Consider the following 26,717-nt stretch of genomic DNA (forward strand, 5'->3'; position numbering starts at 1 on the left):
TTTTTAACTTAATATTTACCCGCTACAGGGCAGAAAGTGTTGTTTTTGCATTTTGAAGAAAAGTTGTTGTTTAAGTATTTTTTGAAATAAAGTAAATATATTTTAAATGGAGAAAATACCTTCAGGTTTACTTAAAAAGATCTGTTGCACAGTAAAAAGTTCAGTAAGTGGCTTGATATTTATTTTTAATACATTATATTATATTTATAAACTTTAAAAACGTTCTCCTGAAAAATCAAGTTTTTTGATTTATGACGTTCTTGAAAGGAGTGAGCGATATGTGCTCACCACTTCACTGTGGAAGCATCATATGGAAGAATAGGCGTCAAGTTGTGGTAGAGTGGGTCCGAACCCAGAAACTCTTAACTCAGAGCCCGTGACACTTAACTCGGGACAAAAACCTGACACATTATTCATTTCATTTTAAATTATTGATAATTTTTGAAGACGTTAGACTAGATGGAACTATAAAATTATATAGTCTAATAAGACTGACAATTTCTAAAAGGCTCTTCCTTATTAATCCTTTATATCCCTGACCGTAATTTTTTTACCTAACACCAATAACTTGATTGATTTATATGTATATTGACAATATATGTTTGTATATTTTAGTCTCCCGTTCGTTTTATATTGAATTGTTGTAGTGTATTAATTTTTTATTGATATTATTTTATCAAATATGGTATTATAATGATGTGCCAAACTCAATATAGGAGTTGGTCTAATAAATACAATGTTGAGCCAAACTTGACATCAGAGTTTATTGTAATAAATGCCATGTTGAACCAAACTTGACATAGAAGTTAGCCTAATAAATACCATGTTGAGCCAAAGTTGGCATAAGAGTTGGGCTAGTAAATATCATGACGAGCCAAACTCGAGATAGGAGCTAGCGTAATAAATACCATGTCAAGCCACACTCCGTATAGGAGAATAGTAAGGATTAAATTAATTAAGGGATATTTTACCAAAATGAGTAGAAAACCTAGAAGGTTCGTTTGACCCAAGAAGAAGAATTCTTTTGACCCTTATCCAACTGTACACAGTCTATAAAAATAAATAAAAACCCTTATCCGCACCCCAATGGTGCATAGGGCACTACTTTCTATAAATGCAGTGTTATCTTGATCGTTTACACATGAAGGAAAGGTGATCAGCCCTCCGCTTCAGGTACCATTCCAGGGTAGTATTGAATAAATATCATAGTGAAAAAATCACTTATATTTATTTGACCCCCCCTGGGAATCGAACCCGGGACCTCCAGAATGGTAGCCGAGCGTGCTGACCATTACACTACGGAGGCGAACAAAAGTCTAGTGACATTTATATCAAAGTAGTTTTATATTGATTTTTAATTTAATGAAGAATTTTTTAATTTAATGAAGGCAAGGTGATCAATCCGTCCAGAGTCCGAGTGTCAAGTACCAATCCAGAGAATATCAAATCAAAATTAGAGTGATGAACTTTTTTTTGTCTATGAAATTTTATTTTTTAATCCCTATCAGGAATTGTCATCTAACTAACTAACTAATTATCACGCTGCTTTCCGCGGGGTAGGCAGGCAGAATGGAACACCAGACCAATCTTTCTTTGCAAACAATCTTCGCCTGTTCCACATTTATGCATCCCTTATTAGTTATTTTCATCAAGATATTAGATGAAGAAGTTCAGTGGAATATGAAGGTCTGGTGATATATATTTTCAATTATAGATGTCATTCATGAAGATTATTGGTAAAAATGTTGTGATTGTTACTTTCATGACGGTTTGTAAACCCTGTATATGCAAACTTCCATATTTCCATTTCAATACTAGATTGATATATCAATCAAAAATCTAAATCTCAATCTAAAAATCGAAAACAATAATCGAAGCGATTAGATATTCAATAGTGGTAAATGTTGTACAGCGTATAAAGTGATCACTTAAACCTATCTATTACAGGTCGCCATTTAAATGCCCAGATTTTTTTGTTCCCTTGTCATGTTTTAAAATACCTTTTTATCTTTTTCAGATTACAAAATAATACAAATTTCCTTAATGGGCTTGTCAGTTACACAAGCATTCTGGTTACTGGTATGAAACCCTGAGTGCCATATAGCCATCGTGCTGGTGCCATCCTTTTTCTACCACTTCTCCATTTCCTTTCCTGTATAGCAGTCTGAGCTCTGCTAGATACAGATGTTTTAAGTCTCATACAGACATTTCTCATTGGAACTACATTTTATATAATAAAACAACAACTATATAGTTTATTCCACTTTTATTTTATTTGACCAGTGACCGATATTTGTTATTTGATTTTTATTGTAAGAGCTTGTATTCGTACAAGGGTTCGCCCTGTCGCTGGTCGAATAAAATAAAAATGGTAATAATTATGGTTGTTGTTTTATTTTAAAGATACAAATCTATTCCATAAATAAAACATATATTTTACTCATTTATCCAATTATCTAAAGCGCAGGACTGTTCACTTTTGGGCTTATATGAATACCAATCAAGTAAACACCATGTTAATCTGTACCTGTTGGAAGAGACACTGCTATGCTGAACAATGTCACACTGGACCTTGTTTGATCTGTTTAATGTTATCAAAGGGATTTTTCGATGCAGTATTCTCCTACTTTTTTTACAAGGGTTATTTTTCTTTCTATTTGAAATATGAGTCCATTCTCATACCACCATTAGTGTAGCAAGACTCGAGTGACAATGAGCAGAACATGTTGCAAGACTCTTGTCTTGGAGAAGAAGAATAAAAGCTTAATTTTGTTAGCTAATGAAATGTTAGTTAATAGAAGAATGGTTAGGTTAGGTAAGTTTAGATTACATTTCGATTCCCAGGAGCATCAACATAAATGTGTTTTTTCACATTTTTTTTGACATGTCATCGAAAATGAAGAAGAATATGGAAGTCTGGGCATTTACGGAGCTTACGACAGTCGTAGGCTGGTTTAAATGATCACTTTACACACGTGTAACATTCACCAATTCTACCTATTATTGTTCAACCACACTATTCAACTTCTTGGAAGTTCTATATATATATATATATATATATATATATATATATATATATATATATATATGTATGTATATATAAATATATATATATATATATATATATATATATATATATATATATATATATATATATATATATATATATATATATATATATATATATATATATATATATATATATATATATATATATATATATATATATATATATATATATATTTGAACCAATTTCGAAATGTTGTTCTTGAATCACTAGAACTTCACTAGAGACATCTGTTGGTGAGATGAAAAGAAGCTTTTTTTGAGCAGAAACTCTTTTATAAGTTATGTGAGAAGAAGAAATTCTTCATCTTTGATGTCAAAAAATAATTCCTTTAATTGGAGATAATCCAGATTTGTGAACAAGTATTTAAACATACTCAAAATGTTGTGTTTTTCACATTAATATTTATTTAATATTACCTGAGGCTCAGGACTGATCGTATTGCCTTCATATAACATACAATTTAATTCACATTGTGAAATTTGATGCAGTGCCCTTGAATGCTTACTACTTACATTCCGGCTCCTGACATATCCACTTTTGAATATTTGATGAACCAATTATTCCTCGGCTTTTTCTAACTACATTCGCCTCATTTGTTTTGCCTTTCTTCTATCACTCATTCAGTTCGCACACTCAAACCATCTCAAAACACCCTTTCTTCTTCTTCTTATTGTAGGCCTTGCGGCCTGTTTTTAAGAGGGATATCGATGTCGATTCCCAGCTATCGACCCATCTCTTTGGTGGTCTGCACGGGAGTTGTCTACCATGGGTTGGCCGTACAGTGCAATGTGGGGGAGTCTGGATGGTTCCATTCTCCTCACATGCGCATACCATTGTCTCCTTCGTTGCCTTCCCCACCTAACGACATCTTCGATCTCGCATACTTCCCTGATCCTGGCGTTTCTTATTCTATCTCGAAGACTCTTGTCTGATATGCTTCTAAGAGTCTTCATTTCCGACACTCTAAGCGCGTTTTTTGTGACAACGGTGTCCGCTCTACTTTCAATTCCATACGTCATGATGGGTCGGACAGCTTTTCTTAATTTTATCAATAATGGTTATCTTAGCCTTGAATTCTCTGTACATTTTATAAGCTTGACATCTATCATACATTAATTTGTTTCATAATCTGAATAATCTTTTTTTTTCTTTATTAATAAAACAGAGAAATACCGGGACTGGTGGTGCCCTGGGAACACCAGGATTCACCCTCCTTTTTATATTTATCTCAATCTTTCTATCTTTAGAGAATGTACTTTTTTCATTTTTCATTCATTCATTCGAACCCTTATCCGCACCCCAATGGTGCATAGGGCACTGCATCATATAAACGCAGTGTTATCTTGATCGTTAACACACAAGGAAAGGTGATCAGCCCTCCGCTTCCGGCAGCAGTCCAGGGTAATTTTGAATAAATATTGGAGTGAAAAAATCACTTATATATATATTAGACCCCCCTATGGGAATCGAATCCGGGACCTCCAGTACGGTAGCCGAGCGTGCTGACCATTACACTACAGAGGCGGATATACTTTACTAATAAACTAATTACCTGTTCTAGACTTTCACCATACCAGTTGGACTTATTTTTTTACTATACCTAATATATTAGGTAAATCTTTTTAAATTTTTTAATCCTTCATTTTTTTTAAATGGACAACTTTTAAATACCTAATGTGAACTCTACAAATAAAAAATAAAAAAACTTATATTTTTTGTGAAAAAAAACCCAAATTCGAAAAGGTTCGATAATGTTTCTTTGTCTTTTGCATTGTCTTCCCATGTGAATTATTGGGGTGGAAAAATATTCTCAATTTATATTAAACACCGTGTCTCCTCTAGCAGTACCCTATGTAACACACCTCCTAAATACTTGCAGGTTTGCAGCCATTGCTGCTTTTGTATCCTTTTCCAACCTACTCTTTCTCCTCCATTTCCTTCCCCATGTGGCGAGAACTGTCAAAAGTCTGTGTAACCGGAGGGCATGGATGAAGAGGAAACTACGAATGTATGTCATAAAAGACAGACGAATGTGCCGTTCCATCCTCTCCGCCTACTCTTGCAGAGAAACGGCATAGTAGTTTCTAATGAAGTAGTAGTAGTAGTAATATGTTAGTATAGCAGTAATGTTTTCCATCGTATGTTCCTTCACTTCACATCATATTTATCCTTTAAAATATATTCCATATCTTAATCCAAGAATCTAGAGCGCAGGACTATTCACCTTGCATTTACATAATTGGCAATCAAGTTGTTGCTTTGATGCGGTGCCCTATGCACCAGCAAATTGAAAATTGAAATGCACACGCCTGATCTATAATTCATCACAATCACTTGTGATAAATATTTTTTTGGTACATACCTATATATATATATATATATATATATATATATATATATATATATATATATATATATATATATATATATATATATATATATATATATATATATATATATATATATATATATATATATATATATATATATATATATATATATATATATATATATATATATATATATATATATATATATATATATATATATATATATATATATATATATATATATATATATATATATATATATATATATATATATATATATATATATATATATATATATATATATATATATATATATATATATATATATATATATATATATATATATATATATATATATATATATATATATATATATATATATATATATATATATATATATATATATATATATATATATATATATATATATATATATATATATATATATATATATATATATATATATATATATATATATATATATATATATATATATATATATATATATATATATATATATATATATATATATATATATATATATATATATATATATATATATATATATATATATATATATATATATATATATATATATATATATATATATATATATATATATATATATATATATATATATATATATATATATATATATATATATATATATATATATATATATATATATATATATATATATATATATATATATATATATATATATATATATATATATATATATATATATATATATATATATATATATATATATATATATATATAATATATATATATATATATATATATATATATAATATATATATATATATATATATATATATATATATATATATATATATATATATATATATATATATATATATATATATATATATATATATATATATATATATATATATATATATATATATATATATATATATATATATATATATATATATATATATATATATATATATATATATATATATATATATATATATATATATATATATATATATATATATATATATATATATATATATATATATATATATATATATATATATATATATATATATATATATATATATATATATATATATATATATATATATATATATATATATATATATATATATATATATATATATATATATATATATATATATATATATATATATATATATATATATATATATATATATATATATATATATATATATATATATATATATATATATATATATATATATATATATAGTTATTAAAGACTACATGTTTCAGAAGTTAAACTTCCGTCATTCAGGTCTATATAATAACTGAAATATAAAATTGTTCTATAAATAAGGAGAGGGGAAAGTTAGGGGAAGGGGGTTAGTCAAGGGGCGGAGTTTGAAAACAAAGGAAAAATGGAAAGCAAAGGTGAAGAATTTCGAAACAATATATTATTTAATAAATTATTATTAGAATTTAGATTTTTTTGGATTTATGGATGTGAAAGAAGCTAGGAGTGTATGTTAGGACAGAAAAACTGTGGCGTTCCATCCTCTCTGTCTATTCCTGCGGAAAATGGCGTGACGGTAGTAGTAGTTAAACCTGGATATATAATTATTTATTTACATATAATGTAAATTAATATCTTATCACTGGTTCTGCTAGTTAGTGTATTCTAAAAAGTAAATGAATAAATATTTTATTTCATAATTATTTTAAGCACAAAATCCCTTTTTTAATATTTTTTTTTTCCGAAATCAAATAACTTACCCATCTTTTAGACTCCATTTTATCTCATTCATTGATTTGGCTTGTGTAATAATATGATTTGAATATTTAAAAAAAAAATACTTGTATAAAACCACTTTTGAGTTTATCAATGTAAACACAACCAGTTTCGAGAACATCTGTAGCTCTTGAAACTAGCCGTGTTTACATTAACAAACTTGAAAGTGGTCCTTTACAATTTTGTATTCAAATCATCATATTATTACTATTTTGACAATGATTCTTTTCGTAATTAGCAAATGGCATAATTTAACATATGCATTTTTCTTTAAAACATTACTGAAATATCTGTCATTTAAATAAAAATAGAGAGGAAATTGGGATAAGGAATCAAATATATGTGTATTTTAAAATAAGCCAAATTTTTCAATTTTGTTCTTATGTAAGGTGATACATTTGCAAGGTTAATGTGACTTTTAATACATTGTTTGCGGGAAACGTTTAAAAGCGTCTTTTACATACTGTTGGTAGAGAGCGGGAGACACAAGTGTTATATTTGCTTACTTTTGGTAGAGCGCGAGAGATGCCAAAAAACATTGCACAGATGGGAATTGGGTTTGCGGTTACTTGTGATTAGTATACTGAGGGTCGGGCGGCAGACTGTCTGAGTATAATTACGGTCGGGTTGATGAAAAAACTGCCCGACGTGTACACATTTAATGTTTTTGAAAAAACATGGTCTGAAACATTTATCATCAATGTCCCGTCATTCATAGGACAATTTTTCACTTGAATCTATGTAATATTAAGGACATACAAAAGTGTGAAAATTTGGAAAAAATCAGAAATATAATAAATTTTTACAATAACAACTAAAATTGTTGTTTTATTTTTTTTTTAGTTTAAATTTGTTTGATCGTAGCTAGGCTATTTTTAATAAATTAATTTTGTCATTGTTACTTTGTCCGCCTCCGTAGTGTAATGGTCAGCACGCTCGGCTACCGTTCTGGAGGTCCCGGGTTCGATTCCCAAGGGGGGTAAAATAAATATAAGTGATTTTTTCACTGTCACATTTATCCAATATTACCCTGGACTGGTACCTGAAGCGGAGGGCTGATCACCTTTCCTTCATGTGTAAAAACGATCAAGTTAACACTGCGTTTATATGACACAGTGCCCTATGCACCATTCGGGTGCGGATAAGGGTTTTATTATTATTATTATTTATTACTTTGAAAAATTAAAGATTAATTATCTTTTCAACATTAACACACTATCTGCGGGAAAGGTAATGTGACCGTTTCACTGGACGTGTTGGGCGGGAAGAGTAATTTAACCTTTTCACTCGACTCATCGTAAATTGCGTTTAAGTTGTTTTTACGCATGACTTTTGCGTCATCTTTTGATCTCATATCGATGTATACAGTATGGTTAAATATTCTCACCTCTTTACAGAGATGTTTATCTCTATTATGAGTGCGAATCCGCCCGCAGATAGTATGTTGATGTTGCCATAAGAAGTACACAGACACCCTCAAGTATTTAAAAGTTAACCCACCTTTTGACCATTTGTTACTTAAATCGCTATAGTTTTCACCTCTTCGTTTAAGAAAATTTAAAATATAATTTGGCTGATTATAAAATACACAAAACACACACAAAAAAAAACACAAAGTTCAATTCATATATTCACATTGATTTCAATTTATTAGTTTCTTTTTATAATATTCTTATAGCGATGTTTATAAAAATATATTTACAGGTAAATTTTTTTCAGTTTTTTCTTCTTTAATTATTTCCTATTCAACGCACTTCGTCCATTTCCCTAGAATGATGTACAATCTCCGAGGGCATTATTCTCCGAGAACGTTGTACAACCACCAGGGCCATTATTCCCCGAGGATATTGTACAACCACCGAGGGGATTATTCCCCGAGAATATTGTACAACCGAGAGTATTTTTCCCTCTAGAGATTGTACAACAACCAAGAGAATGTTGTCCAATCACCAAGGGCATTATTCCTTGAGAATGCTATACACCTACCGAGGAGATTATTCCCCGAGAATGTTGTCCAACCGCCGAGGATATTATTCCTCGAGAATGTTATACAACCACCAAGGGTATTATTCCCCGAGAAGGTTGCACAACCCCCGAGGGCATTATTCCCCGAGAATGTTGTACAACCTGCGAGGACATTATTACCAAATAGAGATGTTCCTTCCTTCCTTCCTCACATATGTCACAATTTCTCAATTCGTTTCTTTGTTTTTCCTACTTAACGTAAACTTAAGACAAGCTATACTTATTAGGTAATATATTCACGTTAAACTTACAAAAGATAAAGTAAAGAACATTTCAGTTAAACAATAATTCCTAATCGATATTAAAATGTACATATTATAGAGAAAGAGTAACCCATGTAAGTCAATTTAGAAAAACTGTGTATACAAATGGCTAAAAGATTTGTCCTAATTCGTTGCATGGCCGAAATTATACGCTGAATGAACAAAATAAAAATATATATCTCAACATTTTAATATTCAAATAAAATGTTGTTAAAAGAAAACTGATGTGATTTTGCATTTTTGTATTGGAGCAAGACTCAAATTTTGTGTGATGTACAAACTTCAGTATGTTTGTACATCACACAGTCAGTCTCCTAGGGTCTTTTGGGAAGACACACCCCTTTCCATAAGAGTTGACTTATCAATCATACACACTGGTATATGCATAGGGCCATTACCGTATGTGTTAGTGTCGTACTCGGATCAACTCTGATGGAAACACCTGTGTAGTTTTAGACAGTGTATCATCGATATATTTAAACACTATTTTTATTTGCAATAATTTGTATTTTCATGTAGATGGTTGATTGTGAATTATAAAATGTATGATTTAAACACAAATGCAAAAATGGAAATACAAAAATTTAATTTCTATTGAAAGATTTTTAATTAATGTTTTACTTAGTAAATACCACTATTTCTTAAAATCTACTGTGACACGTGTTTCGATGCATTCCGCATCATTATCAAAGTAATTACGGTGTTTGATAATGATGCGGAATGCATCAAAACACGTGTCACAGTAGATTTTAAGAAATAGTGGTATTTACTAAGTAAAACATTAATTAAAAATGGATAGATTTTACCACAAAGTGACTGCCGAATCAATTAATGAAATCTATTGAAAGAGTCTAAATCATTGGAAAGCGGTGTTCTTGCTTTATATGCCTCATATAACATAATGCAGCATTTTAAAATTGAATTTTATTTTAATACCAATGCACCAAGTTTGCCAAAATTATTGATGACTGTAACATTCCCAGTAATTTATGGGATGTGAAGATTGACTAAATAATATTAATAAAAAAATATATACACTATGAATTTTTTTAATTGAAAATTACCATATTATCAATAATAAATTTAGATTTTTGCCATTCATATACAAGATTAGAAATATTAAAAAAATAAAATAAAAAACATATATTTGATTTATAAAAATAAATAAAGCGCACACTTTGTTTTTGTTTTATTTTTTACCACTTATATTTTGGTACTATTTTCCCAATATCTAATCTATGCATCCTTGAAGAAGACAAGGTATTTGTCAAAATCGGTTGGAAGAATGTTACCAAAATAAAAATTGTCAAAAAAAAAGTCGGCGTTTTATTGATTTTTATAAAGTTTATAAAACGTGCCGCAAAGTATCAGCAATAGACATATAAAAAAATTATACGACGGGTTATGAAGATTTGAAAGACCGAATATTTAGGCTTTAAAAATAACCTCATTTCGATCTTACTTTAAAATAAAAAAAACCAAAAGAATAAAAAGCAAGCGAGTTTAAGTCTAGTATAATTATAATGTACATGTTCACGTACAAAAGTGAATGAAGACTATTTATTATCCATTCCTATCGTTATTATTATAAGCGTACATTATGGTTTTCGCATTTATTTAATTTTTTAACCTAACCTAGAAATAATACCGTGATGATGAATCCCGTTAACGGATTCGTATTCTTTAGAAAAATACCACACTTTGTACGGGGAAAGGACATTTCTAGTCTTGATCGTTTTCATAAGAACGAGAAAATCACGAGTTGAAGTCGGATAGACGTGGATTTGGACATTTTTATAGCCGGATTTGTAAGGCGGGATAATCGATAGCCCGCAACATGATTTTCTTTTTACCCAGGTAACATTTAATGTAACTGAATTTTTCTTTTAAAACACTGTTTTTGTATTGATAAAGTTTTTCTTCTAAATAAATATATGCTTTTGAAAAGAAACGAGTTACTGAAAGGTAAGGAATCAAAAAAAATATTAATTTTTTTTTTTTCAGTATTCATTCAAACCCTTATCCACACCCCAATGGTGCATAGGGCACTGCATCATATAAACGCAGTGTTATCTTGATCGCTAACACATGAAGGAAACGTGATCAGCCCTCCGCTTCCGGTACCAGTCCAAGGTAATATTGAATAAATATAAGAGTGAAAAAATCACTTATATTTATTTGATCCCCCCTGGGAATCGAACCCGGGACCTCCAGTACGGTAGCCGAGCGTGCTGACCATTACACTACGGAGGCGGACAATATATTTTCTAAAAAAGTCAATTCCCAAAAGATATTTTAAAGAAAAATTAAGCGTAAACACATGTTAAGCCCTCAGTGCGGCCGAATGCATTGTGATTTGAAAGCCGGAAGTTTAGGCTTTAAACGACATTAGTTTGAGAACGCCCCAACAAGGCGAAACAATTGTCACAAAAAAAAATTGATTTTATGTTTTTAAAAATAAAATAAACAATTCAGCAGACTCGAGTCAGTGTTGGATTTAGATATTTAAAATATAAATATGGAGTTCTATTTGTATAAAAAAATAAAAAACATAACTCAATCACTATGTACAATTCAAATCTTGGTCACAGAAGGGTAATAAACTACAATATTACTAATTTTATATGGTTTTTATTCTATGGTAGAATTTTTTTAAAGATTATATGCCTTCCGTACAAAGTGTGACGACATTTTAAAAATAAACTGAGAACCGAGAAATATTGTGTCATTGGTGCATGGGGAAGCATACTGGATTGATGTAGATCGATCATAAATAAGACATGGGTGAGGTCATTCTACGCTTCAGTGAGAACCGGGGGTACCTGATTATTTTTAGACTATTATTTTTCTGTTTTACCCACGACATCATACTTAAAATAAAGTTTGCGCAATGTCATCGTAATGACGCTGTCAAAGAAAACCTATGAAATAAAACATTGGTAATTTTGATATTCATTCTTATTCAAACCCTTATCTGCACCCCAATGGTGCATAGGGCACTGCATCATATAAACGCAGTGTTATCTTGATCGTTGACACATGGAGGAAAGGTGATCAGCCCTCCTCTTTAGGTACCAGTCCAGGGTAATATTGAATAAATACTAGAGTGAAAAAATCACTTATATTTATTTGACCCTGGGAATCAAACGTGGGACCTCCAGTGTTTTGATATAAAACATGTTAAATATTTGTTTTTATTCAAGAAAATATATTGTTTATAGCATTCACCATAATAAAAAATTATAAAAAGTAAAGAAAATAGAAAAGAACTCACTCCCCAGATAGTTTTATCCACAGAAACTCACTCCCAGACAGGTTTTTTTTTTTTTGACTGACTCGGTTAGTTTTCACAGTATGCCACGATACGTAACCAAGAAATGAATAAAAATACTTTTTTTAATATTCATATTCTTCTTACATCATTGAGGAAAGTTTTCTGAAAAAAAACTAAAAATAAAAATAAAATATTGAGTGGTCGAAAAAGTTATTATTTTATTTTCATACAAGTAATATGTTTTACCTCAAATTGAAGCTTAAAATGTATCACTTTGCCTTCAAAACATTATCAGCCCAGAATAATCCTACATCAATCCATCGCAGAATCTTACGCACCAACAGATTCTAAATGGGGAGAAGATTTCTTTTACATTAATTACGATATATTGCTTTTATGCATTTCATACGTTTAGGGAACTCTTAAAGCTTCAACAAGACAGAACCATAAGAAAAATAAAATGGTTTTAGGGGTGTATTCATAGTAGACAACATCGCCGCCTTAACGGAACAACATCCAATGTTAAAAATTGTACGTTATGTATCAAAAAGGTTGAGTTTTTATTTTATTTTGTCAGCGCTGTGCAGAAAGAGACCAGTTCCCAAAATTAAAGAAAAAAAATAAAATCAGTCAAATATATAATAAATAATATGGGTATCAAATAAATATATAATATGGGTATCAAATAATATTTTATGCACTTTCATATTGAAAAAATACCAATTTATGTTTTATTTTCCTTAATCCACAAAATTGCGAAATGTTAAACTATGAACACTCGGATCTAATCTGTAAAATGTTCTTTGAATAAAAACACTCGGATGTCTGCATTATCTTCTTCAAATAAACACTCGGATCTAGTCTGCAAAATGTTCTTTAAATATGAAGACTTGAATCTAGTTTGTAAAATGTTCTTTAAATATGATCACTCGGATCTAGTCTGCAAAATGTTCTTTAAATTCATATTTACTGTTCTGTTCTTAAAATTTATTTTTATGTTCTTTAAATTCATATTCACTGGATCTAGTCTGCAAAATGTTCTTTAAATATTAACACTCGGATCTAGTCTGCAAAATGTTTTTTAAATATAAAAACGCTTGAATTTAGTCTGCAAAACGTTCATTAAATATGAACACTCGGATCTAGTCTGCAAAATGTTCATTAAATATGAACACTCAGATCAAGTCTGCAAAATGTTCTTTAAATGTGATCACTCGGATTTAGTCTGCAAAATGTTCTTTGAATACGAACACTCGGATCTAGTTTGAAAAATGTTCTTTAAATGTGAACACTCGGATCTAGTCTACAAAATATTATTTACATATAACGTCAGCCATTTATTTTGTCAAAATGCAGAATACATACTATATTGCGGAAGAATTTTCAAAGTATGAATTCATCACATCACTGGAAAAAAATGACCAATCAGCACCCGGCCTTTCCGATGTGCGGTTAGGCGATTGAGGCCCAAAGCTTTGCAAACACTTGTATGAAAATTGAAAAAATTATAAATAAAACACTTGCTTTTTATCACTCGATTATTATATTTTTGCCGATGTCTGTCTGTACACGACAGATTCTTCAGTTCTTTGGACACGTTACGCGTGCCAATGAGGATAGCCTGGAACAACAGGTTGTGATCGGTAGCCTGGAGGGGAAGAGAGGGAGAGGAAGATCCCACACACGATGGACCAATCAAGTTAAGACAGCAGCAGGCACCTCGGTGGTTGGAGCGCTACGTGCAGCGCAGTCAAGGGATAACTGGAGAAGAGTCATTGCTTCCCTTGTGGTCACAACCCTCGGTAATAAGGACTTCTTAGTTCAGAGAAGAAGAATTATATTGTTACAACTAGTTTCCGAAGCTACGGGTGGTAAAAAATAAGTGTTTTATTTATAATTTAATGTCTTATTACAAATTGAATGCCTAAACAATAAATAACATAACATTGAAGAAATTCAATCATGCGTTTAATATCTACTTCAGAAAATAACAATCAGTCATGAATGTAAATTGAGCCTAAAGCACTCGCGGAAAATGACTCGTGAACAGATTACGAGTGTGGAAGGCATATCTATCTAAAGTTTGGAATTCACAAGGTCTGCGCATATAAAAACGGTTATAAAAAGTCCATAGGCCTAGCTTATTCCGATTTTTAATCAGTATTTATAGTCCGTACCTAAAAATAAAGGTCCCTTATAAAATTATTGCTTTGATCAGAATAAGAGAGGGTGGATTCAAAGCGAGGTTTAATGAAACCTGTTTGAATGAATCCCCTGTTTATGAAAAGTCGCCAGCTGTAAAAAAGGCAGTTGGTAAAATATATTATTTGAGATGTCCTAGTATGGACAAACCTCATTGTTTTAAAAAAATATTAGTCCTAAAGGAGTGAGGAAAAGATGTTGCGTCCACACTTATAATTCAAGAGCTATCGACAGAACTAACAGGAGTGACATCTGTACAGTTTAATTTATTGATTCAGCAGTCACTTTGCGGTAATATCTATCCATTTTTAATGTAATTTTTTCTTCTTCTAACCCCTATCCACACCCATTAGTGCAAAGGGCACTGCGTCATATCGAGACAGTGTTATCTCGATTGTTACTTACACAAAGGCAAGGTGATCACTCCTGCGCTTCAGGAACCAGTCCAGGGTGATATTAAATAAAAATTAGAATGTGAAATCACTAGTATTTATTTTCACCCCCCCTCGGGAATCGAAACCGGGACCTCCAGCACGGTTGCTTAACACACGCTAACCATTACACCACAGAGGCGGACAAATACAAATCAAACACAACTGGACTTTAAATACAACTGGACTTTCACATTTGTCAAACATCCTCAATGTCATTCACGATAATCATATAATAATTTTGGATTATTTATGTAATGCCATTTTCGTCAAAATTAATGCCAAATCAATAAATAATGTATTCCAGATGGTGGGCCAGCCCGAGCAATCGATACGGAACTTGTTTGAAAGACACACTGTATAATAAACCAGAAGTACTGCCACTATGCCACACGGCACTCGCTAAGGGAAATATATTGCTTGTATAAAAGGCAAAGTGTATTTAATAAATACATCATAAGTCATTAGACTGCAATTATCTAGTTTTCCAAAGCCGAGTAACATATTATTTGATAAGGATGGATGCGTTTTACAGTCGATTCAGCTCAATCGAGTCAAATCCCAATTAACGGTAGCCAAACTAAGCAAATAGCTGTATTTTCAAAATCATAATATTTAAAACGACAACGAAAATACAAAACAGAATATGCACCATGTATTCCCGCAGTATATTGTAATTTACTTTTTTTTTCTTCAGGGTGATATTTGTGTTAACACATTTCGGACAAGAGTCTACGAGACTGAATAAGGGACACCAGGATAAGGGAAATATGCGAGATGGACAATGTCGTTAGGTGGGGAAGGCAACAAGGAGACAATGGTATGCATGTGAGGAGAATGGAACCATACAGACTCCCCCACATTGCACTACACGACAAAACCCCAAGGTAGACGACTCCCGGGCAAACCACCAAAGAGATGAATTGACAGCGAGTAATCAACATCGCAGGAGGCTAATAAGGCCTACAGACAAGGCAGAAGAAGAAAAAGAAGACATTTCAGATGGGTATTTTTTACGCCTGCAGACCACTGGCGACGGGATTTGATAACTATGTACATATAGTCAAGACCTTAACAAAGAGATTGCTATATAATATTCATATAAAAACATTGGATAATTCCTTCTTTTCTGCATTTGAAATGAGGCCGGCACAGAAGGTAAAAATACCCTTCCCGTCCCTAAGCATCAATCGACCCAACGGGAAGAAATACCTTTCCCGTCCGAAGTGTGTTAAGCAAATAAAAAAATGACAGAATTTTGCACTCGTTTCTGTTAGTCGAGCCAAATTCCTGGTCTCGGTGTGTCCCAATCGGAATCAAGCGGAATAGACTGTATAAGTATGGTATATGTGATAACAAGAAAAATTAAATAAAACATACAAGTTGAATACAAAAACATTTTCTCAACATTCAGTTCTCGTCCAATTGTTTTTAACCTTGAGAAACGCATCTCTAATTTTAATTCCAAGTATAAAATCGATACAATACAGAAAAGTAAATGATTGTAACAAGAACGTAACGAAAAACGAAGAAAATCTTAAGAAATTACAATTATTTAAAAAAAATTGTTGTTTACATTGCATTAAGAAAACGAAATTTGAAAAAAAAACATTAAAACACAACAACTGGGGGTAAAAAACCTTATCAATCAAAATACAAAGAAATTATTATTTTTGCTAGAAAAATGGCATTTAAAAAATGTAAATATTTTTAGGCTTAGATAATTTTATTATACTTTTTATTCAGTGTAGGCCATTAGAGGCGGGTGAGATCTGATCATTTTGAAGATCTAGATCACGGATCAATAAACGACGGATCTATCATCATATAACATCGCATTGGCGGGAGATTTTTAATTACAAATCCTATGATAATAATGATGACATCCATAAATAAAAATCGTTATAAGTTTTTGCTGACAAATGTTACTTTATTTTTTTTTAATTCATCAGTTATGCACTACTCAGTAAAGTGAGGTAGGTGCAAGTGATGCGCTCACACGGAACGCATGCCCCTGCCCAGGTTAAATAAGAAAATTCAAGAGCTGAGTATTTGATTTTAGGAAGACCCCGCGAGGCTTAGGGTTCCCTACATATTCTCATACGGTTCATCGTAAAAAGGTGAGACTTTAAATTTGAAAAATTCAATATTGATTATTTGATATTTGAATGATACATTTATCTAGAAAACGAAAGCCGACAATCTGACTAGGGTCCGTGTACAGAGGTCTTACAAATTACAAAACAAGACAAACGAATAATCATTAAGTACCGAAGCTTCAACGGGTCAACACACCGCCGTACGTCATTCAACATAACACATACGTATTCGTACAAAAGTCTATCCATGCAATAAGTGATATATCCTACAATAAGGGGGGGAGGAGGATGAGGAGTGTTGCTGGCTACCACGTTCATGGAAAATAACCAACAAATAAAATAAAAACACACTCAATAATTGTTTCCAATAAAAATTATATTATACACGGTTATTTTCCATGACTCAGAAAAGATCCGCAGTCGAATATTACGGCGTAAGAAATGTGCGCCTCGTACGCGCCGTCCGGGGAATATGAGGAGAGCGAAGACAAATATTTACAAATGATGGCGATAAGCACGTCTGCTCGATATCGCGCGACGAAAATAAAAAATACAACGTTCGAAAACCATAAAATAAAATCAGTCGAAAAAATATACACGTTGGAAATGCAGTTGGAAATCACGGATTCGTCTCGTCTCAGTATCATACTCCGTTCTTGTCGGGGGCTGCCGCCGCGGGGGGCGCGGGGGGCGTGGGGGGCGAGGGGGACTTGCTGTTGCCCACTATGACGGTGCCGTTGCTAGCCTGGCTAGAGAGTTTCTCTCGGGCGGCGTCTTCACCTCGGTCTCGCGGTGCGGGCTCCGGTCGCGACGGCGCCTCCGGCTCCGGCGGCGGCGGCGGCTCGGCGGGCTCCTCGCGCCGCGCAGTCGGCGCCGGGGGCGCGGGCGGCTCGGAGGGCTCGGCGGGCGGCGGCTGCTCCTCCGGCGGCGCGGGCGGCTCCGGTTCGGGCGCTGGCGCGGGCGGCGCGGGCGGCTCGCGCGGCTCGCGCGGCTCGTCGGGCGGCGCGTAGGCGCGCTGCGTGAGGCTGTGGATGGAGTGGCGCGGGTAGGGCGAGTGCGGCTCGCGGCGCGGTGCGTGCGGCGAGGGCGGCGCGGCGTAGTGCGAAGGCGCGGGCGGCGGCGCGGCCTGCGGCGAGTGCGGCGGCGGGTAGGGCAGGTGGCGCGGCGGGTAGGCGGGGTGCGGCAGCGCGTGCAGCAGCGGCTGGCGCGAGCCCAGCAGGCTCATGGAGTGCAGCAGGTGCGGCGGCAGCAGGCCCAGGTGCGAGGGCGAGCGCATGCCGTGCTGGAACAGGCCCGTGGAGGTGGGCGGCAGCAGGTGCGGCGGCAGCCCGCCGTGTGCCATGTGCGCCATTATGCGGTCGCGCTCGTCCCGCAGCGACTCTCTCTCCCTCTCCCGCGCCCGCGTCTCCTTCTCTCTCTGCAGCCTCTCCTTCTGCTCCCTGATCTCCCGCTCCCTTTCTCTCTCTCGCTCCTTCATCTCCCTGTCCCGCTGCTCCCTCTCTCTCTCTCTCTCCCGCTCGCGCTCTCTCTCCCTCTGCATCGCCAGCTCCTTCTCTCTCTCCCGCATTTCCCTTTCCCTCTCTCTCTGCTGCTGTAGGGCTATTTCTTTTTCTCTTTCCTCTTCTCGCGCTATTCTCGCTCGATGTTCTTCTTCTAACTTCATCCTAAAACAATAAAAATCATTGAACACTCTGGCTTACATTGAATACTTCAATATAATAATAACAACTATTGAAGAGAATGAAAACCCAAGAAGAGGTTATAAGGTTAAAATGAAGATAGTGTCGGATCTGAGTTGGTTTACCTCTCGTGCATGACGGGCGACATGAGCGCTATGGAGGGGGGCAGGGGCGGCAGCGGCGAGTACAGGCCGGGCAGGTGCGCCCCCGGAGCGCCCGCGTACGCGCCCGCCACGGCGTACCCCAGCGGGGGCCGCAGCACCCGCTCCAGGTACAGCTGCTCCTCCAGCCTAGAGACACACACGCACATTTACACACACCCCGGACTATAAACATCATTCAATCAAACTTGATTACAATCCTAATAAAATACGTATAAAACAAAATGTTACATTCCACCGAGAGATTGTGGACAACTGAAGAATATAAACACAACTGTGTCGTAGTATTATCCCGCCAAATTTAAAGAACATGGGCAATTATTTGATCACGTTTTTTAACATAAAATAGCTATATCTTTTTGGTCATATTAAAGACAACAAAAAAAAATTGCGTAAAATTTATTAAACTTAGTATGCAATAAATATTTAGTTTTTTTTTTAGCTCACAAAATTAAAATATGCAGGCAAATTATGAGGAAAAAATTGCTACAGAATTTGATAAAGTATATCATATTTACAGATTTGTTTTTTCTGCTAAATTATAAAAGAAATATGAATCGATAATTTGATGGCTACCAACTAGAATGTGTTAAATGAATATGAAGAATATCATACTTATTAAGTACGGTGGGCCATCCGACTTAAAAATGATTCACGGTATCATCGAAATCCTATCTTCTAAGTACAGTAGTGCAAATACAGTCAGATCTATCTATTTTTACTAAGCATCGTAAAAATAGCCAATATTCCATAAAGCCTCAATAACAAACGCAATCAGTATGACCGACTTAACCTCAATTTTTTTTGACGATATCGTTATTCAATACCAACCTGTATTGGAGGGCCGCGCTGGGATACAATCCGGGATGAGCGTACGGCGAATAGGCCCCCGGATCCACCAGGCCGTAGGCAGAGGCGGCGGGATGAGTTAGCCTAGAAAGGAAATAGATCCAACCCCACAATTATGCGACAATTCTCCCGGAGTGACCAAATTTGGGATGGTACCTAATCACATCAAACGGGCCAACGGAAATAACACATAACTACACAACTAAGACTATTCAATCAAAGAACAAACACGATACATCAGTATGTATGCATTCGAAGACTTAATATAAAATATGACAATACATTTATAAAATGATTTCGGCGATTTCGCGGACCACATCGATATATGAAATACGTCACTTCCTAACTATAAAGCGATATTAATTAAAATAGTTCTGGCTAATGCAATAATTCCTTGTTTCATATGTTCATCCTTGTTTAGAAAAGTACTTTTCGAACCAATAATATACTTAAAGAGAGAAAATGTATTATTGGTCCAAAACGCCTAAAATATTATTTACATGTAGATTGGTTCAAGGTATTTATTCAGTTGTACGTAGGAAATATGTAGGTACTACTGACATTACAACAATAACCAATGAATCCAAAATGCTTAGTTTAATTATTTTATTTCAATTATTTCAAAATTATTCAAACTAAATTTTTTATTTTTTATTTTATCATAAAGTATACATTATGCACAAATTGATAACAGCCGTTAATAAAGGGAAAAAAATATATGTGATGAGCTTAGAAACAAGTGTTTAATGATGTTGTCATGTTTGGTATGTGGAATGTCAGTCATCGTCAAGCGGAGCAGACATGGGATGATAACCCAAAAAAACAGTATCAACATTAAAATTCCTGGAAATTCAAAGGACTTCGAGCCTGTTGGAATGCCGGACAATAGCCCTAATGATGGGGGAATGAACGATAAGTGCAGGACCCAAATGTAGTGCAAAATTGCGAGGAATTAATGATAAAGGACCAAATCCTTGGGATACACCGGGAATAGGATGATCAGGACCACTTGCGGTAGAGAGATGATGATAGTTTTCGGACCGATACCAAAAAGGGAGAATCCCATCATTCTGATAGTTTTTCACTTGCCCAAATGTGGATTTTCGCCGTGACTTTTGACAGTCTCAAAGCCACACACTTTGGCCACATTCCGTGGAGAAGAATATGCCCTTCTACAGCTTTTAGTAGAGGGAAAGGTAGGGGGGAGACGGGGCTTGGGGCGTAAAAGAACATCATGGCTCATAAATCATCAGACAGTGGCAAACCAAATAATACTGGAGGTAGCAACCCTCATTAGGATAGAAGTTGCTGAAGTTCAAAAGACAAATAGGGGCATTCAAAGTGAGCAAATGGGTGAGCACTAAAAGTGGGCTAATGAGAAGAGGCACTAAAAGTGCGCAAATAAGGGGCACGTAACTGGTCCAATGTCGAATCTCATTCGACATTGATTTTTTCCTCTTAGGTCCCATGTCGGATGTTAATTGACATTTTTTTCATCATTAGTATTATTTATTTAAATTCCAAGCTTGCATTTTGGTCACTCGTATCTATTACAACAGTATGTGGAGCAGAGGAAAATATGTTTTTCCAATTGGAATGTAACTGTCTACGTAGATTTTTTTTATATTGAAAAGGGAAGGGTTAAAGTAAGCAAACGGGGGCATTTAGAGTGAGCAAATGAGGGAAGGGGCAGTTATAGTGAGCAAAAAGGGGCACTTACAGTAGGCATATGGGGCATTTGGAGTGATCAAACGAGGGAAGGGGGCACTTAAAGTGAAAAGTAAATAAGAGGAACTCAAAGTAGGTTAATGGGGACACATAAAGTAGGCAAATGAAAGGGGGCACTTAAAGTGGGCAAAAGCTTGTTCATCCCTGTTCCGCCAACGGGAAATTGCCCGGCAAGCCGAGTATCGAGCTGTGTAGATGTGTCTGCGGGTCCTCACCTGTCGTCGGGCCGGTAGGGCTGGAAGCCGCTCGGCGGCGCGCCGTGCGGCGGCTCCTTGGGCGGCGGCGCGGCGGGCGCGGGCGCGGCGGCGGGCGCGGGCGGCGAGGCGGCTTTGCCCGCTCCCGCGCCCGCGCCCGCCTCCTTGTCCGCGCCCGCCTCGCCCGGCCCCGCCTGCTTGGCGAGGCTGCGCAGGGCGGCCGCGAAGGAGCCCCGGCCGCCGCCCGCGTCCGAGCGCTTCGCCACCTTGGCGGGGGGCGCGCCTGCAAACAAGGAAAGAAAACCAATTAATTCAATGCAAAAAATTATCGTTTTGATTTGGAGACAAAACGATCTTCCTAGGACCCTCGTTTGTATGCAATGGTACACAGGGCATGGCATTAAATAACGTGTGTATATGTATATACATACTATTTTTTTTATACTTGCAAGATGGCTGTCAGGAAGCCTAGACGCTCCTGTATCAGATCCGGGAACGCGGCTGGGAGAGCTTTCAATGTCATTCAATAAGCATAAACCTGCGGAAGTGGTAATCCCAACTTTCCGACCGCCCTGTAGCTGACAAGAGACATGGGGGAGCGACAAACGCGCGCCGGAGGCGAGTATTATTATTACCACTACCGGGAGAATTATTCCCAATGTTGCGCGGTCCAACGCGTATGTGCGGGTGTTTAAACAGGTATTTCCACAAGTATTTTGTAATATCCATCAAATATCTAGCAAGGGTTAAGGTCGATCGCCGTTTCTGTAAAGGTTCGGGTAATTTAACGAGCTTCGATGCCGTAGTCTATAGGTCTATCGGTCAACGTAGCAGCAAAATATTGTGACAGGTCTAAAGTAGTAATATAATACAATAATATGTATATATCGCAGTCATACACGAGAAAGTGACCAAGTGCATTTTTTTTACAAAAACGTGATCATTGACTATTTGATATCTTACTAGCTTAATATTGCCCTGAAAAACATCCCAAAGGATTTTAAACTTAGAAGTATAATATATTGACTTGTTAAAAACTGACTTATAATCGGCCTATTTTTCTCATTAAACAGCGAAAAACGTTATTTTCGTAAGTTGGCAATGAATGACGTCACAGAAACGATGGAGTCAGATTGGCGTCTCTATTTGTCGATGTCTATGGTCCACCCTCCAGTGTAGTGGTAAACAAACAACCCACACTACTACTATTACAGCTCTATAAACCATAGACAATAAACCATACGACGTCATAAAACGTTCGATGACGTATGCGAACGCACATTTTAAAATTTTATTCAAATATCTAAAGTTTAAACCTTCATATCTCCCTTAGTTCTCCTACAGATTTCAATAAGAATGTCACCGATAGTCTTGTGATTTTTCACATTGATTTATTAGCCAATAATCACACATCGTGATATTTATCCATTCTGAATGTTTTAGCAGTAAACAATTGAAAAGTTACTTTGAAAATTAACTGCTCGGCGTGTTCTTAGATTCTGATCTCTCCCTTGAGACTCAAATTAGCAAAACAACAAGTACATGTTTTTATCAGCTAAGGCAAATTAAAAGCATTCGCAAGAATCTGCCAGTTGATGCTGCCCGTCAATTAATAAATGCGTTTGTAATATCGAGAGTAGATTATTGTAACGGTATATACACGGGTCTACCAAACAATAAAATGACTCGACTGCAATCAGTGTTAAACGCAGCAGCGAGACTAATTTTTGGAATTTCTAAATTCAGTCACATCACCCCACTACTTCACAAACTCCACGGGTTACGCTTTCCCGAAAGGGTTGAGTATAAACTCTGCCTACTCATGTATAAATCAATACACAATATGGCTCCAGAGTATCTTAAGGAGCTGTGTATTCCAGATGAATTGGTTGATAGACGTCTCACGCTTCGATCGGCTACAACATCTGCAATGGGCAAAGTGATCTTACCAGCTCGCAACCAACGCACTAAATTTGGCGAGCGTGCCTTTGCTGTTGCAGGACCGACGGCGTGGAATGCTCTTCCACCAATGGTTAGAAATAGTGAGAGTGAGATGATCTTTAGAAAAAGACTAAAAACACATTTGTTTGCTAAATCATTTCCACCATAATATTTTCCCCAATTCATTCACAGTGAAGCGCCCTTGAGGTATTTTTTTACGAAAATGGCGCTATATAAGTTATCCAATTTTATTATTATTATTAACTCCGGTTGGTGACGATCCAAGGCAGAAGGTGACACGGACATTATCGGGCATTACGACGTGTTTTTACAGCCATATCTCTCTCACGTACTCGTAATATCGATCCGACAACGTACTGAGCCAGTGCAAGCACAAGCTATGCGGTACCTCTACTGGGACTAGGACAGTGGTCGGCAATTATTGGCCAAAGAGCCAAATATGGACAAAACAACGATTAAAAAATTTCTAGAGGGCCAAACCTGTTTGCAATTCTATTGCAACTTCATTAAATTACGGGTATACTCAATAAAACTCAATTTGAATTTTGTCATCAGTGAATGAAATAAAGTATATTATTTCGAGAAATAAAAATACTTTGTGTTCTGATCCACTCACATTTTTATTAACCAACTAGTTTCGGCAACAACCTGTCGCCCTCTTCAGGGTTTTATTTATGACTGAACCCTGAAGAGGGCAACAGGTTGTTGCCGAAACTAGTTGGTTAATAAAAATGTGAGTGGGTCAGAACACAAAGTATTTTTATTTCTCGAAATAATATATCAATATGATCCACAAAGTTAATGCTTTCAATATTCAAAACATAATAAAATATAGTACTTAAATGCCATAACAAGGCGAAAAAATCGTCACAAATATGTTATGTAAATTTATCTTTACGTGTTTTTAATAATAAAATACAATTTAATAGACTCTAAAAATCAGCGTTAGATTTTATTATTTATTATATTAAAATATGAAAATATCTTAAATACAATAACGTTTGTGATTGAAAAAAATTGTTGGCATGGAGAATACGTAGAGTCGAAGAGGCTTCCCGCGGATATTTGTGCCAGAGCAGCATTTGAGAGGTCAAAAAGCCTTATGCGGCTCCCGAGCCACACTTTGACGAGGTGTGGACTAGGGGATGTATGGTCTGGAAGCCGCGCCGAGAATTGTTCAACGACCGAGCCAGCCGGGGGAGACGGTGAGGGTACAGCGATTCTCAAACGGTGCGACGCGCGGATTGGAGGCGCGCGCCAAGAACATGGTGGAAAGCCAGACACGCTACAACTGAGATGGAGAGAGAAGGCGACGATTAAGAGAATAGAGCGAGGGAGATGTGGTTAGGCTGAATGCGTTCGAGATGTGGACCTATAGCAGAATGCTAGGGACATCCTGGAGAGACCACATCTCCAGCGAATAATCGAAGTGCCGGGTTATGGTCGCGAGATTAGTGCCGCGGATTCTTGAATCAGAGTTTCTCGGGTCGAATCCACAAAATTTCTCTACCACAATTTGATACCTATTTCTAATAATGAGCCACTTGGGCTCACAGAAATAGTTTGAAATTGAAGTATTTTTGTGAATAATAAAAATAAAAACACATATTAATCTTTTATTATTAAAATATAAAGAAGGCACCTACTCGCGACTATCTCCAAGAGACGCGCCAAATGGATCGGCCACGTGTTGAAACAAGAAGGTTTTTGCTACACATAATAAAAGAGGGGACGATCGAGGGAACAAACGCCAGAGGACGCCCACGCCGCGAATACCTAAGCGTCTTATACGAGGACATGGGCTGCTGGACGTATGAGGAGCTGAAGAGGATTTCGCATAATACTGGAATAGCGAAGGATGTCATTTGTTGCTGCAGACCAATCCACAGGATTGAGACCAGTGGCGGTCGGTGACTTTTTGTAGAAGGGATACTGGACATCAAATGTTTATACTCGTACTTACTACGTACTAGATATCAAATATGCACATCTAGACGCTAACCTACAGACAAGATAATTACGTACCGTTTAAAATTATTTCCATAGATCCATTAAATCCAGCGTAAGAACACGTTGGTTCTCAATTTGAGTCCAGAGAAGACCTCGTGCACGGTAGCCACTAGATACTCGTATTTACACATTTATTTCACCAGACGGGCGAACAGTTTGGGAAGCTGTGGGAGGAGGGGTGGAACCTCCTGCAGCACGTGGTTGGCGCGGGGAGACACAACAGGCACCCCGGATAAGCCCCGCCACTCGGTAGCATCGCGTCGGGCTGGCGCGGCAACACGTACGCGCTGCGGCGGCACTGCGACACTCGGCGTCTGATCGCGTCGGACGGCCGCAAAGTGCGCGGGGGCCCTTATCGGTCAAAAGGGTAAATTCAGATTGAGGGTTTACTCTCCTTGTAACGGCGACAGCGAGCGGCGAACGCTCCCATTTATAAACGAATCGTCCGATGACAAAGGGTACAATGAAAAAATATCCAAATACATACAAAAATAATTCTGCTTAATAAAAAAAACTTCTTTACATCTCACCAATAGATGTCTCTAGTGAAGTTCTAGTGACTCAAGAACAAGGTTTCTAAATTGGTTCATATATATTGAACTTCCGAGAATTTGAGTAGTGTGGTTGTCAATAATGGGTAGAATTGGTGAATGTTAC

General features: G+C 35.7%; 1 protein-coding gene across 1 annotated transcript in view; it reads right to left on the bottom strand.

The window, feature by feature from the left end:
- px (MAP7 domain-containing protein plexus) overlaps positions 1 to 26,717 on the bottom strand; it is a 157,274-nt gene that overhangs the window by 7,111 nt on the left and 123,446 nt on the right. Inside the window, exons 17-20 of the mRNA XM_088269254.1 lie at positions 22,110 to 22,371; positions 20,149 to 20,250; positions 19,282 to 19,446; positions 18,127 to 19,141 (exon numbers count right to left, since the gene is read on the bottom strand). Coding sequence (XP_088125380.1) covers positions 18,127 to 19,141; positions 19,282 to 19,446; positions 20,149 to 20,250; positions 22,110 to 22,371 — 1,544 coding nt within the window. The remainder of the gene's footprint in view (positions 1 to 18,126; positions 19,142 to 19,281; positions 19,447 to 20,148; positions 20,251 to 22,109; positions 22,372 to 26,717) is intronic.

Source organism: Brachycentrus maculatus, unplaced genomic scaffold (genome assembly GCF_059751285.1).
Source record: "Brachycentrus maculatus isolate JH-2025_06_01 unplaced genomic scaffold, ASM5975128v1 h1tg000343l, whole genome shotgun sequence".
Taxonomy (NCBI): Eukaryota; Metazoa; Arthropoda; class Insecta; order Trichoptera; family Brachycentridae; genus Brachycentrus; species Brachycentrus maculatus.